The sequence below is a fragment of the Microcebus murinus genome, chromosome 1 (assembly GCF_040939455.1).
Source record: "Microcebus murinus isolate Inina chromosome 1, M.murinus_Inina_mat1.0, whole genome shotgun sequence".
In the NCBI taxonomy this organism is placed as follows: Eukaryota; Metazoa; Chordata; class Mammalia; order Primates; family Cheirogaleidae; genus Microcebus; species Microcebus murinus.
In genome coordinates this window covers 64,077,591-64,095,440 of record NC_134104.1, presented here as the reverse complement: position 1 = coordinate 64,095,440, position 17,850 = coordinate 64,077,591, and the positions used below count along the sequence as shown (strand labels likewise).

The window sequence follows — 17,850 nt, the reverse complement described above, 5'->3', positions numbered from 1 at the left end:
AAAAAAAAAAAAAAAAAAAAAAAAAAAAAAAAAACTCCTGAAACCTTTCACGTCTCTTAGCCTATTTTCCCAACAGGCCTTGTCCTTGGATACTGCCTGTTGCAGGTCAGTTTTCCAAAGAGCACAGCTTTCCAGAGCATAACTCTGGCAGGAGTTGTCCTGCCAGACTTGGAAGGTACTGAACATTTCTGCTGGAAATAACCTTCTTGCATTCTAGTCCTAGCAATGCCATTAAGTGGTTGCACAATCTTGGGCAAATCACCTGCCCTCTGTTTCTTAATCCTAAACATAACAGTAATAAAAACAACTAATAATTCCCAAGTATTTACCAGGACAAAGTTCTAAACACCTTATATGGATTGTCTTATTAAAATCTCACAACCAGCTTATGACATATCACTATACTCCCATTTTACAGGCAAGAAACTGAGGATTAGAGTGGCTAAGCAACTTGTCCAAGGTCACACAGCTATGAAGTGGGGGAATGGTATTCAAACCCCAGCAATTCTGTTAACCACTGTCCTGCCCTCCCTCTCAATATACAGCTCACTCTGGAGCCATCCAATCACATCTGTAAAAGGAGAAGAGAGATCTAATTTCTTCCAAATGTAACATTCTATCATTGGATCTAATGAATTATGGGTGGAATGAATGTATTTTGAAGAGGAGTCAAGAGACAAAAAAAAGTTAAACACAAAAAGGGCTAAAGCTCAAACCACAGAATCCCACGAATTGTATGACCACATACCACTAGATAGTTGTTTTTTCTGAGAAAACCCAGCTATTGTTTTCTTTTATTTTTACTTAAATATATAGTTTTATTTTCTGCCTGCAGATGTGATTCAAGTTCAAAAGAACACAGTAGAAATAAAAACCACCTATATTTCTGATTAACATTGTATATCATGTATAAAAGTGGTAGCATTGTTCATTCTGCTTTTTTTCCCCTTAAGCTAAACACATTATGAGTTATTCTAAGATAGAATTGTCAATGATTGCATGGTATTCCCTTAGGGATGTTCCATAATTAACCAGACATTTGTTTCTAAGATGTTTCCCATTAGAAACAATGGCAAGAAAATATCCAAGTCACTAAAACTGTATGCATGTATATGATTATATACTTAGAATAAATTCCTAAATAGTAAACTGCTTCGTTAAAGAGTGTATGTAGGCCAGGTGTGGTGGCTCATGTCTGTAATCCTAGCACTCTGGGAGGCTGAGGCGGGCGGATTGCTCAAGGTCAGGAGTTTGAAAACAGCCTGAGCAAAAGTGAGACCCCATCTCTACTAAAAATAGAAAGAAATTAATTGGCCAACCAAAAATATATAGAAAAAATTAGCCGGGCATGGTGGCACATGCCTGTAGTCCCAGCTACTCAAGAGGCTGAGGCAGAAGGATCACTTGAGCCCAGGAGTTTGAGGTTGCTGTAGGCTAGGCACTCTAGCCCAGGCAACACAGTGAGACTCTGTCTCCAAAAAAAAAAAAAAAAGCATATGTATTTTAAACTTTTGATATGTATCACCAGATTATTCTCCAGAAAGATGTTATCACCATCAGTGGGCAACAGGGTATTAATATTTCTCCCTCCCTAGCCACATGGGGGATTCTTGCTTGCTTGCTTTTTAAAAAATTTAATATTTGCCACTTTGATAGAGAAAAATTAATGCTTCACTATTTTAATTTGCATTGATTTTATTTCTTGCTGTTTATTGGCTATTTCTTGATTCATGATCAATTTTCAGGTACTGTGAAACAAAGAGAGAATCTTAACAAGAACAACATAGACAGCATTCTGTGGTTTTATAGACCTCTACAGGTAGTGCTAGCATAATTAAGTAGTATATCTACTCTATGGTTCCACAAAAATTACAAACTCTGAAATTCCTTTTTCCTATACATGTATAATATTTCAAAATTCCATTGGAGGGAAAAGGAATCTTTACTTGGAAATTAAATTGTGATCTTCTGAAATAAAAGCTTCAAAGCTATTTCTCAAACCAGCAGACACTAGGTACATGAAAGTTACTTAGATTTTCAAAGAATAGTAATAACAATGCATAGTGACTGGCCCCAGCCCTTCCAAGAGAAGGGCAAGTGTGACTCCTTCTAGGAAGTCCCTGTCATGGGGACCAGCCACTACATGGAGAAATTTGTGGTGCACAGCAAAGTGGGCAATACAGATTTTAGCTCTACCCTTTCTGAGCAGCATGACCTTGGGCAAGTTATTTAGCCTGTGTAAGCCACAGTTACCTCTTCTGTAAAACAGAATGATGATATCTGTCTAAAGTCATGGTAAAAAATAAAATTCAACGAAATAACAGTAGTAAAGTACGCAGCACATCATGCATGTTCAATACACAGTAGCTAACTGATTTGCTCTCCTTCTTTCTACTACTCCACCCTGCCCAGAATCTCCCAGGGCTTGTTTCTAATTCATTATCTGAGTTGTGCATTTTCTCTTTACACCTCTTTTCCCCTTTTCTTTTCCTTGGCCTTTCTCTGACTACTTTCTCTATCTCATTCCCTCACTTTTAGGCCAAACTCACCCTAATATATAAAACATTTACTTTCTGTCATTTGTCATACTTATATGAACTCTTAAGAATTTCCTGATTCTTAACTGAAAATCAAGGACTATAACGTTCAACAGTTGAAAAACAGAAACAAATTCATAAAACCAAAATTAGTCACTTAAAGAAAATACAACCGTTCTTGTGATACCTCACTTTGGAGGATGGGCTCAAGCTCTATCCAGGAAAATATAAGAGGTGCTGGTTCACCGTCGCTTTTTATAATAGGCACCACATGTACCCACCATCAAACAGGCACTGACTGATCAACACTAAGGTGCTCACACGGTAGTAATGTTCTTTGGGGGTTGGGGTGTTGGGGGTGGGTAAACTCACAACTAATGGACACGGTGAGTGTTGGGGGGGAAGGGCTTATCTCAAATCATGGTTGGGATGTAGCAAAGTCATAACATGTAACCAAAATGTTTGTACCCCCATAATTTCCTGAAATAAGAAAAAAGAAAAGAAAAAAACAATGGTGATGGAAAAAAAACATACAACCATCACCAATGAACTGCTTTTTGGCACCTCAAATAATTTTCACCTTCATGTGGCAAAGACGCTCTATAGAAAAAAAACGTTTCCCCACTCAGAGCTAAGCAACCTAGAGTGGATTCTCTAAGAAGGGAGAATGGCTTCTAGGCCTTTGGCTACCCTCTCCCTCCCAAGGCTATAGACTCCTCTCTCTCCCAAAGCTGTCCACTTTTGGCCTCTGAATAGATGTGCCCTTAGCACATAGCAGCGTTCTCACACGGGAAGGACACACATCAGGGCACCATCCTAGATGTCAGCCTCCCACCGAGGCCACAGCTCATAACTGCCTTGAAAAAGTAAGAATTCTTACTCACCATCTAGGATCCATCTTGGCTGCTTCTGCTGTGGCCTAGTGTCTGGAAACGACCCCACTTGTCTGTCTGCCTGCGCTAGTCTGCGTCACAGCGGCAGAAGAGCAACCCTTCCACGCCCGTGCAAGCCTTTCTCCGCAATGATCACGTACTCTGTTAACTTTCTTCAGTAGAAATGGTTCCTCTTTTCTCTACAGAGTTTTGCCCACACTTGAGGAAGAAATTTAACCCTTTCCTTGCGTTTTGAATTTATTGACCTAGGTCTAAATATATTTTTAAAAAATAATTCAGTGGTTTGAGTTCCAGACATGACATTAAGATGAGGCTAACTAAAAATCTCCTCTGTAGGGTTTTTGAAAATCCCTCAAAAAACCTAGAAAATAAAATAATTAAAAAGAGAAAAAAAATCTCTGTATTTACAAAATAGAATAAAAAGACATTTTACAGATTTTGGTAAGACAACAAAAAGTGATCTATTATGGGTGTGGATTGGGGGTGAGTAGCCTCCCTCTGCCATTTGCACCACCAAGATGACAGAGAATTTCACTGAGCTTGCGGGTGGGGGACATGTTCTTTTGTGAGGACTCCACAATTTAGGATGGCAAATACAAACTACTGCTTTTATCACTTCATTCCTGCTATAGCCAAAGATTAAATCAGTGAAAGAGAATATTCTGAAATAGAAGTCTTTCAAAAAAACAGCATTTTAAAATTAATAGCTGTGTCTGAGAAACAAACATAGGCTCCATCAAGCAGAAACTATACTAGAAGAAATTTCCTCGTGTGAACTAAAAAGGGGACCATTTAGAGACTCATGTCAAACCAAATTTGTGAAAATGGATTCTAATCCAGACAAATCATTGTGAACATTTTAAATTCCAAAGACAAAGAAAGCTAAAAACAAACAAAAAAGGTGGGATGAGTGCAGAGAAACACAAACCAGCTTGGTCTGTAACTCAAGCTTAAATGACAGAAAACATGAGAACAATATCTGTGGAGTTTTGAGTTAGCATTCTCTACCTAGAGAAGATGCCAGTTAAATGTGACGTCGATTGAAATATATCACCAAGCAGACAAGAAAACAACAGCAACAAAAATACCACTACAAAGATACCCTTCCTAAATAAATTACTTAAAGATGTGTTCAAGAATAATAAATGAATTAAAATTGGAAAGCCTAAGAATGGAGTAGAATGGAGAAGCCATGGCTAAAAAACACCAATGGTGAGTGCTGAGCTATAAAGCAAGTTAAACTTGTAGAAATAAGACTAAATAATTGTAAATTGTTTTAGACCTGCATATAGATTTAAAAAATTATTAGAAGTAGATTACATATATTATTTTAAGGAAGTATAAAAATAACAGATGATGTCACTGCTAATGGGAGGAAGGAAGCAAACTCAACAAATTGTTACTCTTCAAATAAAAAGACAATACAATTATAATTTTGTCAACTTTGATCATTTCACCTAGTTTTGAGAATTTTTAACAAAAATGAAGGTGGCCTTCGGGGCAATGTGAACCATGGGGCATTCCTGATCCATTGTAACTCTAATCTCATTAAATACACATAGTATAAACCCTCTATCCTCTGTAATAAGGAAATGTCTGAAAAAATAAGTAACAGTATTAGAAATTCCTCTAATTTGTGATGCTATTAATTTAATGCATTCAGCAGAGAGAACAATCAATAAATTGGAGTGTACTAAAGTAGCAACGTGTAAATAGAGCAGATCCTATATTTGAGATCTGCTAGCAAAGTGTAGAGTTCTATATGAATGTCTCTGAACCAAATTCTTCTGTGGAATATTCCTTTTGTGGGTGGTTTCTGTGTCACATTTAAAAATACCAAGGCTTGGGGACTACATATGTCAGCTTCATATCTGTATTGATTTTTTATTCTTTCTGAATTGAATGTGAATATAAATAAAATCTTGACCTTCATATTAAAAAATGAAGATAAAAATAATAAAGTTAAAAATAGATCATTCATCTTCCAAATTATTGCAGAGCGGGAGTGCAAATAAAATAGTATTTAAAATAAATAACACATTAGAAAGAAAGTGAGATAAAAAACAAAAATAAATCCATGTAAACCCACTTGTTATAAATATTAAAGGTATGGAATGTCATCTTTTAGTTTCCTGGTGTCAGTGTATATACTCTAATTTTTAATTAAGATAGCATAATCACTTTCTCATGTTATTATAAACTTTTTAGTAGTAATTAAGTAGCACATTAATAATACATCAAGTAGATACATTGTATTATAATTATCTCCCTAATATCAGATAATATTTAGTTTTTGGTATTTTTATATTACCATGTTGTAATTAATATATTTGCAACAAACGTTTTTAGTATTCATCATTTATCCATTGCTGCATAACAAATTATACCAAAATTTAGTTGTTCAAAACAACAAATATTTAGACATTATCTAGAATATGTAAAGAACTCCTACAACTCAACAACAACCAATTAAAAAATGGGCAAAAGACTTGAATACACATTTGGTTAAAGAAGATATACAAATGTCAATAAGCACATGAAAAGACGCTCAAAACCACTAGTCATTAGGGAAATGCAAATCAAAACCACAATGAACGTCAGCAACATGGCAGAATAGGAAACTACCCTCTTCCCTCCCACAGAAATACTGATTCAACAAAAACTCACAAACGAATTCTCTTTGAGAAAAATCCAGAAGCCAATTAAGAGACTTCATCATACTAGGTGAGCACAAAACTAAAGCACCAAAGCCAGCAGGAAAATTTGTGGCACCTTCTCACCATAATCCCTCCCCTTGCCACAGTGCCACATGATCAGGAGGAAATCCCCAGTTCCTGGTTTCTCCCTGAAAAAGGAAAAGGAAGACTGGACTACACATCCAAAGTTCTGACTTTTAGGGGCTGGCTTCTGTCTTGCCCATCTCATAGAGCTGATAGAAACCCAGCTCTAGATGCTATAGGGACACTGAGAACAAAAGGATCTCAGTGGTGTGCTGCTGTTCTAGAGGGCCCTTGGTACAGCAGACACAGGCTGATACAGCTTGGTGGCCTTGCCCTCAGGGGGATGGAGAAGATTGGAGTATGCATTTAACATTCCATGGTTTAGGAAGATGAGGAGATGACTAAGGGATAGGTTCCTTTCTTGCTTTTTTGGAGCACTGGCATACTTTAGATGCCTCAGGTCCCCTGAAAAGATGAAAAGAAATGGAGATCATAATGCCACTCCACGTGACCCATGATACTGCAGAGGCCAACAAAGCTCAGTGTCCTCTACTTTAGAGTGGATAAAAGTGGAGCATGTGTCCAACATTCTGGCTTTTCAAAGGCCTGCCTAAGGGATTGGTTTCTGTGTAGCCCAACTTGGGACATGGACAAGACCTGACATACTTTAGGAGACTAAGGGCTGCCACGGACAAAAGAGAGCAGGATGGTGTGCTGCTACTTCAGTGGACACATGGTATAGAAGATAGACATCAGAGGGGAAAAGAGGTTATGAGCTCCTGAAAAAAATAAACCAGAAAATCCTTCCAATTAAGAATCTACATACACAAGTGCAGAAAAAAACACAGTCACAGAAAATGTTTGAGAGGCCCCTAGAATCTTTAGCTAGGCTGATAGCTAAAGGTCTTTCCCAGTACAAAGTCAGTTGATACAGTCTGGAAGAAGTGGCTATGTTTTCAAATGTGCAGACATCAACACAAAGTTATAAGGAGCATGAAGAAACCAGAAAATGGTTTCATCAAAGAAACAAAATAAATCTACAGAAACAGACCCTAAAGAAATACAGAGGTATATGCATTATCTGACAAAAAACTCTAACTACCCATCATAATGATGCTCAATTAGTTCAGGAAAGTGGTACGTGAACAAAATTAGAATGTCAACAAAGATAGAAAACATTAAAAAGAATCAAACAGAAATTTGAGAGCTGAAGAATGGAATAACTGAACTAAAAAAATTCACTAGAAGGGTTCAACAGTAGACTTGATCAAGCTGAAGAAATAATCAGCAACTCGATGACAGGTTGCTTGAAATTATCAAGTCAGAGGAGCAAAATGGAAAAAAAAAAACCATAATGAGATGAGTGAAGAAAGCCTAAAGGACAGATGGAACACCATCTAATAGACTAATATACATATTATGGCAGTCCAAAAAGAAAAGGGGGACAGAACGCTTGTTTAAAGAAATAATGGATTAAAAACTTCCCAAATCTGGGGAAGAAAATGGACATTCAAGGCCAAATCAACCCAAATAAGATGAACTCAAAGAAATCAATACCAAGACACATTATGATCAAATTGTCAAAAGTCAAAAATAGAATTTTGAAAGCAACAAGAGAAAAACAGCTCATTGTATATAAAAAAGCCCCACCCTTAATAAGATTATTAATACATCATTGATTTTAATTATTAATTTTATTAATTATAATTTTTAATTATTAATTTTTGATTATTAATAAATTAATAAGATTATTAATACATTTCTCAGCAGAAATCTTGTAGGTTAGAAAGAAGTGGCATGATATATTCAAAGTGCTGAAAAAAAAAAAGCTGCCAACCAAGGCCAAGAATATACTCTCTGGAAAAAAATGTCATTCAGAAATGATGGAGAGACAAAGACTTTCCCAAATAAACAAGAACTGAGGGAGATCATCACCACTAGACCTGCCTTACAAGAAACGTGAAAGGAACTTCTTCAAGTTAAAATGAAAAGATGCTTAATAGCAACACAAAAGTATATGAAAGTATAAATCTCACTGTTAAAGGTAAATATATGGACAAATACAGAATACTGTAATATTGTAATGATATTATGTAAATCACTTAATTCTGGTATAGAAGTTAAAATATGAATGTATAAAGAACAACTACAACTATGAAAATGTATTAATAGTTACACAATATTTAAAAATGTAAAATGACTTATTTTTCTAGGTCTGCAAAAAATGATGTTGGTATTTTAATAGGGATTGCACTGAATCTGTAGATCACTTTGGGTATTATAGACATTTTAACAATGTTGATTCTGACAACCCATGAGCATAATATGGTTTTCTACCTGTTTATGTCCTCTGCTATTTCCTTCCTCAGTGTTTCATAGTTTTTCCTGTAAAGGTCTTTTACCTCCTTAGTTAAATATATTCTTTGGTATTTTATTTTCTTTGTTGCTATTGTGAAGGGTATTGAGTCTTTGATTTGGGTCTCAGTTTGTTATTGGCATATAAGAATGCTACTGATTTCTGTACATTGATTTTGTAACCTGAGACTGTGCTGAATTTGTTTATGAATTCCAATAATCTCATGGCAGAATCTTTGGGGTTTTCTAGGCATAAAATCATATCATCAGCAAAAAGCAATAGATTGACCTCTTTTGCCCCCATTTGTATGCCTTTGATTTCCTTCTCTTGTCTGATTGTTCTGGCTAGGACTTCCAGCATTATATTGAATAGAAGTGGTAATAGAGGGCAGTTCTAAGTGGTTCCAGTTTTAAGTGGGAATGCTTTCAATTTTTCCTCATTCCGTATGATGTTGGCTGTGGGTTTGTTGTATATGGCTTGCATCATTTTTAGGCAAGTCCCATCTATGCCTATTTTGTTAAGCATTCTTATCATAAAAGGGTGCTGAATTTTGCTGAATGCTTTTACTGAATCTATTAAGAGGATCATATGGTCTTTTTACTTCTATTTATGTGGTGAATTACATTTATAGATTTGCTTATGTTGAACCATCCATGCATCTCTGGAATGAAGCCCACTTGATTGTGATGGATTATTTTTTTGATTAGCAGCTGAATTCAGCTTGCTAGGTTTTTACTGGGATTATTTGCATCTATATTCATAAGGGATATTGGTCTGTGCTTTTCTTTTTTGTTGGGTCCTTTCCTGGCTTTGGTATCAGGGCAATGTTGGCTTCATAAAATGTGTTGGGGAGGATTCTTTCCTTCTCGATGTTATGGAATAATTTCTGCCTACACCAGTTTTTTGTAGGTCTTGTAGAATTCAGGTGTGAAACCGTCTGGTCTGGGACTTCTTTTTGTTGGAAGGTTTTTTATTACTGCTTCAATTTCAGTACTTGATATTGGTGTGTTCAGGAATTCTGTATCTTCCTGAGTGGAGGGAGGCTATGTGTTTCTAAGAATTTGTCCATTTCCTCCATGTTTTCAAGGTTATATGCATAGAAATTTTTAATAGTATTCAGAGATGATCCTTTGTATTTCTGTGTATCAGTTGTAATTCCTCCTTTTTTATTTCTAATTGAGCTAAGTAGACTCCTTTCTTTTCTGTTTCTGGTTAATCTAGTGAGAGGCATGTCAATTTTGTTTAACTATTCAAAGAACCAACTTTTTGTTTCATTAATCTTTCATATAGTTCCTTTGTTTTCAATTTCATTTAGTTCTGCTCTGATCTTGGTTATTTCTTTTATTCTGCTGGATTTGGGATTGGTTTGCTCATCCTTTTCCAAGTTTTTGAGATGATTCATTAGATTGTTGATTTGTAATCTTTCTGTCTGTAGGTATTTATGGCTATGAATTTTCTACTCAAGACTGCTTTAGCTGTATCCCACAGATTTTTTTGATAATTTGTGTCCCCATTATCATTTAGCTCAGAGAATATTTTGATTTCCATCATAGTTTTCTCCTTGACACAACTATTATCAGCAGTAGGTGGTTTAGTTTCCATGACCTTTTGTAGAATGAGTGTTTCTGTTGAAGTTGATTTCTAATTTTATTCCACTGTGGTCTAAGAAGATGCATGGTATAAATACAGCAGAAAACTTCAAACAGTAGGCTAGTATAAGCAGAAGAAATAATCTCAGAGCTTGAAGACCAGGTTTTTGAACTAACCTAGTCAGTCAAAGATGAAGAAAAAACAATAGAGAAGAATGAACAACCACTCCAAGAAATATGGGAATATGTGAATCAAGCCAATATACAATTTATAGGTATCTCTGAGGAAGAAGAAGAAAAAGAAAAAATCATGGGAAAACATTCCAAATGTTTCTGCATGCAAAAAAAAAAAAAAAAAAAATCATGGGAAAACATATTGAAGGGAATTATTGAGGAAAACTTTTCTGGTATCACCAAAGATTCAGATATCCAGATATGTACATGACAGTTACCAAACACTGGGAAGATTCATAGCAAATAAGGACATCCCCAAGACACATAGTCATCAATCTGACCAAAGTCAAAATTAGGAGAAAATTCTGCAAGCTGTAATTCAAAATCAACAACTAACTTACAAAGGAAAACCCATCAGGATAACAGCAGACTTCTCAGAAGAGACCTTACAAGCCAGAAAGGATTGGGGCCCCATTTTTAATCTTCTTAAATAGAACAATTGCCAGCCAAGAGTTTTTTATCTTAAAAATTAAGTTTCATAAATGATGGAGAAATAAAGACTTTTCCAGACAAGCAAACAAAAAGGGAATTTGTGACTACTAGGCCTGCCCTAAAGGAAATACTTCAAAGTGCATTATACATGGGGCAGCACATTTGCTACCCAGCAGTATAAAAACATCCAAAAGTTAAAGCTCACAGTTCTTATAAAACAATAGCACAATAGAGAAAACAAAATAACAAGGCAATCCAACATGATGAACAAAACAGTAGCCCACATATCAATACTAACACTGAATGTAAATAGTCTTAATGCTTCACTTAAAAGATACAGACTGGCTGAATGGATGGAAAAAAACATAAGCCAAGTATATGCTGTCTCCAAGAAACACATCTAACTTGCAATGACCTGCACAGATTCAAGATAAAGGAATGGAAAAAGTATTCCACACAAATAGGAACCAAAAATGAGCAGGTATAGCCATTCTCATAACAAATAAGATAGACTTAAAAAAAAAAAAAAAAGATAGACTTTAAATCAACAATTGTTAAAAAAGACAAAGATGGTCATTATATAATGGTAAAGAGAACAACTTGAAAAGAAGACATAATAATTCTAAATATATATGCATTTAACACGGGAGTTCCCAGATTCATAAAGCAAGTTCTACTAGATCTAAGCAAAGAAATAAATAGTAGCATCATAATTTCTGGGGATTTCACCACTCCACTGACAGAACTGGACAGAACATCAAAGCAGAAAATCAATAAAGAAACATTGGACTTAAATGGGACTCTAGAACAAATGGGCCTAACAAACATTTACAGAACATTCTACCCACAAACTGCTAACATTTTCCAAGATTGATCATATCTTAGGACAGAAAGCAAGTCTCAGCAAGTTAAAAAAAAAACCAAAGTCATACCATCTATCTTCTGAGGCCATAGTGTAATAAAACTAGAAATTAATTCCAAGAGAAACAATGAAATCTACACAAAGTCATGAAAATTAAATAACTACTTCTGAGTGATCCTTGATGAAATTAAGATAAAAATCAAAAGATTACTCAAAGTGAGTGATGAGGGGGACAGAAGCATTTAAAATCTATCAGATACAGATAAAGCAGTCCTATGGGGAAAAATTCATGGCCTTAAATGTCTATATGAGAAAGACAGAAAGATCACAAATTAATAACCTAAGGTCACATCCCAAGGAACTAGAAAAAGAAGAGCAAACCAAACCCAAAGCCAAGAGAAGAAAAGAAATAACAAAGCTCAGAGCATAACTAAATGAAATGGGAACATATATATATATATATGTGTGTGTGTGTGTGTGTGTGTGTGTGTGTAAATATATATATGTGTATGTGTGTGTATATGTAAATATATATATTTAAAGGATCAATGAATAAAAAGTTGAATATTTAAAAACATCAATAAAATCAATAGACCAAAATAGAAGAGAAAGGACTCAAACTTCATCAGAAATGAGAAAGGAGACTCAACAACTGATACCATAGAAATATAAAATATCATTTATGAATACTATAAAAACCTCTATGCACACAAACTAGAAAACACAGAGGAAGGGAATACATTCCTGGAAATGCACCTCCTCTGAAGACTGATTCAGGAAAATATAGAAATCCTGAACAGACCAATAATGAGCAGTGAGATTGAAGCAGTAATAAAAAATCTCTAAACAATAAAGCCCCAGACAGACCACATGGATTCACAGCTGAATTCCACCAGACCCCCTCAAAAAAAAAAAAAAAAAGGAAAAAAAAAGAACTGGTACCTAGCCTACAGAAAATTTTCCATAACATTGAGAAGGAAGGAATCCTTCCTAATTCATTCCATGAAGCCACCATCACGTCAATACCAAACCCACAAAAGGACACAGCCAAAAAAGAAAACTACAGGCCACTATCACTTATAAACACATTAATAAGTACAAAAATTCTCAATAAAATACTAGCAAACCAATCCAACAGCACATCAAAAAGATAATTCACCATGATAGAGTGGGTTTCATCCCAGTGTTGCATGGCTGGTTCAACACACACAAATCAATAAATGTGATTCACCACCATAAACAGAAGCAAAACCAAAGCCCATATGATCATCTCAATAGATGCAGAAAAGGCATGCAATAAAATCCAACGCCCTTTTATGATAAAAACTCTCAACAAAGTAGGTATAGAAAGAACATATCTTGAAACTATAAAAACTATATATAACAAACCCATAGCCAACATCATGAATGGGGAACAGTTGAAAACATTACCTCTAAGAACTGGAACAAGACAAAGGTTCCCACTGTCACCAGTTCTATTCAACATAGTGCCGGAAGTCCTAGCCAGAGCAATCAGGCAATAGAAAGAGATAAAGGGTATCCAAACCAGGAAAGAGGCAGTAAATTATCCTTGTTTGCTGACAATATAATCTTGCATCAAGAAAACCCAAATGACTCCACCAAAAGACTCAGAATTGATAAATTCAGTAAAGTCTCAGATTACACAATCAATGTACACAAATCAGTAGTATTTCTATATACTAATAATAGTCAAGGTGAGAGTCAAATCAAGGACTTAATACCATTTATAATAGCTACAAAGGAAATTAAATACCTAAGAATATACTTAACAAATGAGGTGAAAGATCCCTACGAGGACAACTAAAAATATTGATGAAAGGAATTATATATGACAGACAAATGGAAAAACATCCCATACTCATGGATTGGTAGAATCAACATCATTAAAATTTCCATATTGCCCAAAGTGTTTTACAGATTCAATGCAAACCCCATCAAAATATTTAACATCAATTTCACAGATCTAGAAAAAATAATTTTAAGCTTCATTTGGAACCAAAATGAGCCCAAATAGCCAAAGCAAACTTAAGCAAAAAGAAAAAATCTGAAAGCATCATATTATTACATTACCTGGTTTCAAATTATACTACAAGGCTATATTAACCCAAATATCATGGTACTGTTATAAAAGTAGAGACATAGACCAATGAAACAGAATAGAGAACCCAGAAATAAAACCATGTACATACAACCAATTGATCTTTGACAAAGCCTACAGCAACATACACTGGGGAAAGGAAGCCCATTCAATAAATGATGCTGGGAAATTGGATAGCCACATGCAGAAGAATGAGGCAGGACCCCTTGCCATTTACAAAAATTTATTCCAGATAGATAAAATGCTTAAATGTAAGGCATGAAACCATAAAAAATTCTAGAAGAAAAAGTAGGAAAAGTTCTTCTAGACATTGACCTAGGCAAAGAATTTATGACTAAGACCCCAAATACAGCAATAACAAAAATAAATAAATGTGACTTAATTAAATTTAAAAGCTTATACACAGCAAAGGAAATAATCAACACAGTATTTAAACAACCTACAGAATGGGACAGAAATATTTGCAAACTATACCTTCAATAAAGGGCAAATATCAGAATCTACAAATAACTCAAACAAATCATCAAGAAAAACACAAACACCATTAAAAAGTGGACAAAAGACATTAACAGAGGTTTTACCAAAGAAGATAGACTACTGGCCAACAAACATGAAAAATGTTCAACATCACTCATCATCAGGGAAATGCAAATTAAAACCACAATGAGTACCAACTTACCCCTATAAGAATGGTCATTATTAAAAAGTAAAAAAAAAAAAAATAGATGTTGGTATGGATGCAGAGAGAAAGAAACGTTTTTATACTGTTGGTGGGACTGCAAATTAGTACAACCTGTATGGAAAACAGTATGGAGATTCCTCAAAGGAATAAATGTAGATTTGCCATTCTATCCAGCAATCCCACTGCTGGATATCTACCCAAAGGAAAAGAAGTCATTTTATCAAAAAGACACCAGTACTCGAATGTTTATTGCAGCACAATTCTCATTTGGAAAGATGTGAAATTAACCTAAGTTAATTCATGAGTAGATAAAGAAAATGTATTGCATGTACCGTGTTTCCCCCAAAATAAGACAGGGTCTAATACTTATGTTTCCTCAAAAAGACACCCTAGGGCTTATTTTCAGGGGATGTGTTATAAGTACAGTACAAAAATCTATATTCAAATATAGTTAAGTCATCTTCTTCTGGAACATCATCGTAACTCTCCAAACCCCGAATTCCATCTTGAATTTCTTGCAACTCTATTTCCTTTAGAACCCTTGGCCCCAATCTCTCATGTTGAGCAATAGAGCTCTCATTAAATGAGCAGGGCTGGCTTATTTCTCAGAGATCCAGTGAGCACTGGGGCCAGTCTGCACAGTTGAGCAGAAATGATCTCTCTGGGCTCAGTAGGAGACTGCTTGTTGAAGCTTTTCCCCTATCCCCTGGTGTTTGTTGAGGGGGTGAGAGAGGCCCACAGTGCTGAGTAACATGGCAGCCACAGCTTTCCTTCTTCCCCCTGGGGACACACAATACCTAAAGTGGAGCTTCTTCTCCTCACTTCACTGAGGAGACTTTTCCCTCAAAGCCTCAGCTTGCAGCACGCACAGGATGGCCAGGACCTGACAGAGGGAGCTGATCTTGTTGGTGGGGCTGCCCGCACCTTTCCAGTCTCCTCTTGGATAGTAGCTGTCACGATGGGTCAGATGAGAAGGGCTGCTGGTCTTCTTTACTGCTCCACGGCGAAATGCATGGGTTGTGCAGATACGCTGCGTAGCTACGCCCATCACTAGGTCTTATTTTCTGGGTAGGGCTTAAATTGTGCAAATGCTTAGAAATCCTGCTGGGGCTTATTTTATGGGTAGGTCTTATTTTCAAGGAAATATGGTATATACTATGGAGTACTACTCAGCCATAAAAAGGAATGAAATATTGTCTTTTGCAGCAACTTGGATGGAACTGGAGAACCATATCCTAAGTGAAATATCTCAGGAATAATAAAACACACACCACATGTACTCACTAATAATTGGGAGCTAAATGATGGGTGCACATGGGCACAAAGAGATGTAAAGGACATTCGAAACCAAGAAGCAGGGAGGGTGAGAAAGGGGTGAGGGTAAAAACTTACCTATCAGATACAATGAACACTATTATAGTGATGGGCACACTAAAACCCCAACTTAAGCATGATACAAAGTATCCATGTAACTAAAACATTTGTACCCCCTTAATATTTTGAAATAAAAAAATGTGTACTATATTATTTCTTTTATATAAATGTTAAATGGAAGCATGGCAATCTATAATGTAAGAAGTCATGATGGTGGTTACCTTTGGGAGGAGAAAGCAGGGAATGAATAGGGATTACAAGGGGGAGCTTCAGAAATGGTCGGACTGTTCTATATCATTCTCAGAGTGGTGGTTGCAAGCATATATTTACAGTGTGATAGTTCATTGAACCCTACATCTCTTATTTGTGCATATTTTAGAATTGTCTTATACTTCAATTTAAAATTTTTTTTAAAGCTATCAAGGAAATTAAAAAGTACTCTTCTGGCAAGAACAAAACAGGTATGTGTGCTGGATTTGGCTTGCAAGTAGTCAGTTTGTCATATCTGCTCTAGACCAGGGTTGGTGTGTTGGTGCATTTGGGCTGCTATAACAAACTGCTATAGACTGGGTGGCTTACAAACAACAGAAATTTATTTTTAACAGTTCCGAAGGCTGAGAAATCCAAGACCAAGGTTCTGGCAGATTGATAAGGCCTGCTTCCTGCTTCATAGGTGGCCATCTTCCTGATGAGTCCTTATATGGCAGAAAGGGCAAGGGCATGCTCTGGGGTTTCTCTTTTAAGGGCACTAATCCCACTCATGAGGGTTCCAACCTCATGACCTAATCACCCCCAAACATCCCCTCTCCCCAAACCATCACATTGGGGATTGGGTTTCAACATATGCATTTGGAAGGGACATAAATATTCAGCCTATAGCAGTTGGTAAATATAATTTTCTGCAGGCCTCAAAACGTATGGGTTATGATAGACTTTGATGGTAGTATCAATTTATTCCTGTAGAATTTAGAAAAATGGCATGTTGGTTCTGGAAAAGACCTTCTGGATCATTGGTTCAGTGATTTTTTCAAATTGACCTCCCTGGCAGAAGCAACCCCTTAGGTACTCCACACCAGAGAATGTCAGAACTTCTCAGAACACAGTATAAAAACCACTGATCGAGCCAACTTCCCGGTGTTACAAATAAAGAAACTGAGGTTTAGACAGACTGTGTTACTTGTTTAGCGTTATGGAACTACTTGTAGTAATGTCCTGAAATTTATTCCCATGTGAATGTACCATAAGTATGTTATGCTTTTTTTGGGGGGAGGGAGCAAGAAAGGGGAAAAGTTACACATCTCAGGACCATGATTTTTGGAGTAAAAGTTGTCCTAATATGTCCCTCTAGGTGGTGGCAAAGTTACCCAAGAGTAGCTGAGATAGGAAATGTGTTGAAAAGTATTCTAGGGACTACCCTGGGGAATGCCCTATTTGATCACAAAGATGTGGGGCATTCTTTCATTCAGCTCACCTTTTAACTAGCTTCTCAGCAAGAGTTGCACATTAGAACCACCTGGGAACTTTTAAAAAATACTGTTCCCTGGGCCTCCCCATGGACTAATTGAATCAGACTTTCTAGAGCGGGCTGGAAAGGACAGGATATTCTGACTCTTCTCGAGCGTTGGTGAGATGTGTGTGGACTGAGCATATCACATCAGAGGAGCTCACAGTCTGAAGTTCAAACTGGGCCCTTAGAGATACTTTAGTTCTGCATTCCTCTGTCCCTATGGAGCCCGACACCCTCCTAACCTGGGTTCTTATCCCCTTTGAACTGTAGAATGCCAAGGGCGAAAAGGACTGAAAAGGTTATCTCATCTAGTTGTCTATTTTATAGATTAAAAACATTCTTGGACAAAAGTAAATTTATGCAAAGCCACACATATGTCAATGGAAACATCATAGGACAAACATACATGGTCTGATTCTGTACCCAGAGCTCACTCTTTTTTGTCTTAAAGGTATTTATAATAACAAAATATGCCAATGATACATAGAAGTACATAAAATAACATGATAGGCACCACCTATCCTATACCACCTAAATTTAACTAA

The 17,850-nt window shown here is 36.2% G+C and overlaps 1 protein-coding gene across 2 annotated transcripts in view; it reads right to left on the bottom strand.

Annotated features, from left to right (window-relative positions):
• Window positions 1-3,554, bottom strand: part of CD86 (CD86 molecule) — a 64,690-nt gene extending 61,136 nt beyond the window's left edge. For both annotated transcript variants that reach the window (XM_012780516.2, XM_012780515.2), the window contains exon 1: window positions 3,422-3,554. Coding sequence is in view for 1 of the 2 variants with exons in the window: in XM_012780515.2 (XP_012635969.1) it covers window positions 3,422-3,435 (14 nt within the window). In the remaining variant the exon portion in view is untranslated. The remainder of the gene's footprint in view (window positions 1-3,421) is intronic.
• Between the last annotated feature and the right edge of the window lie 14,296 nt (window positions 3,555-17,850).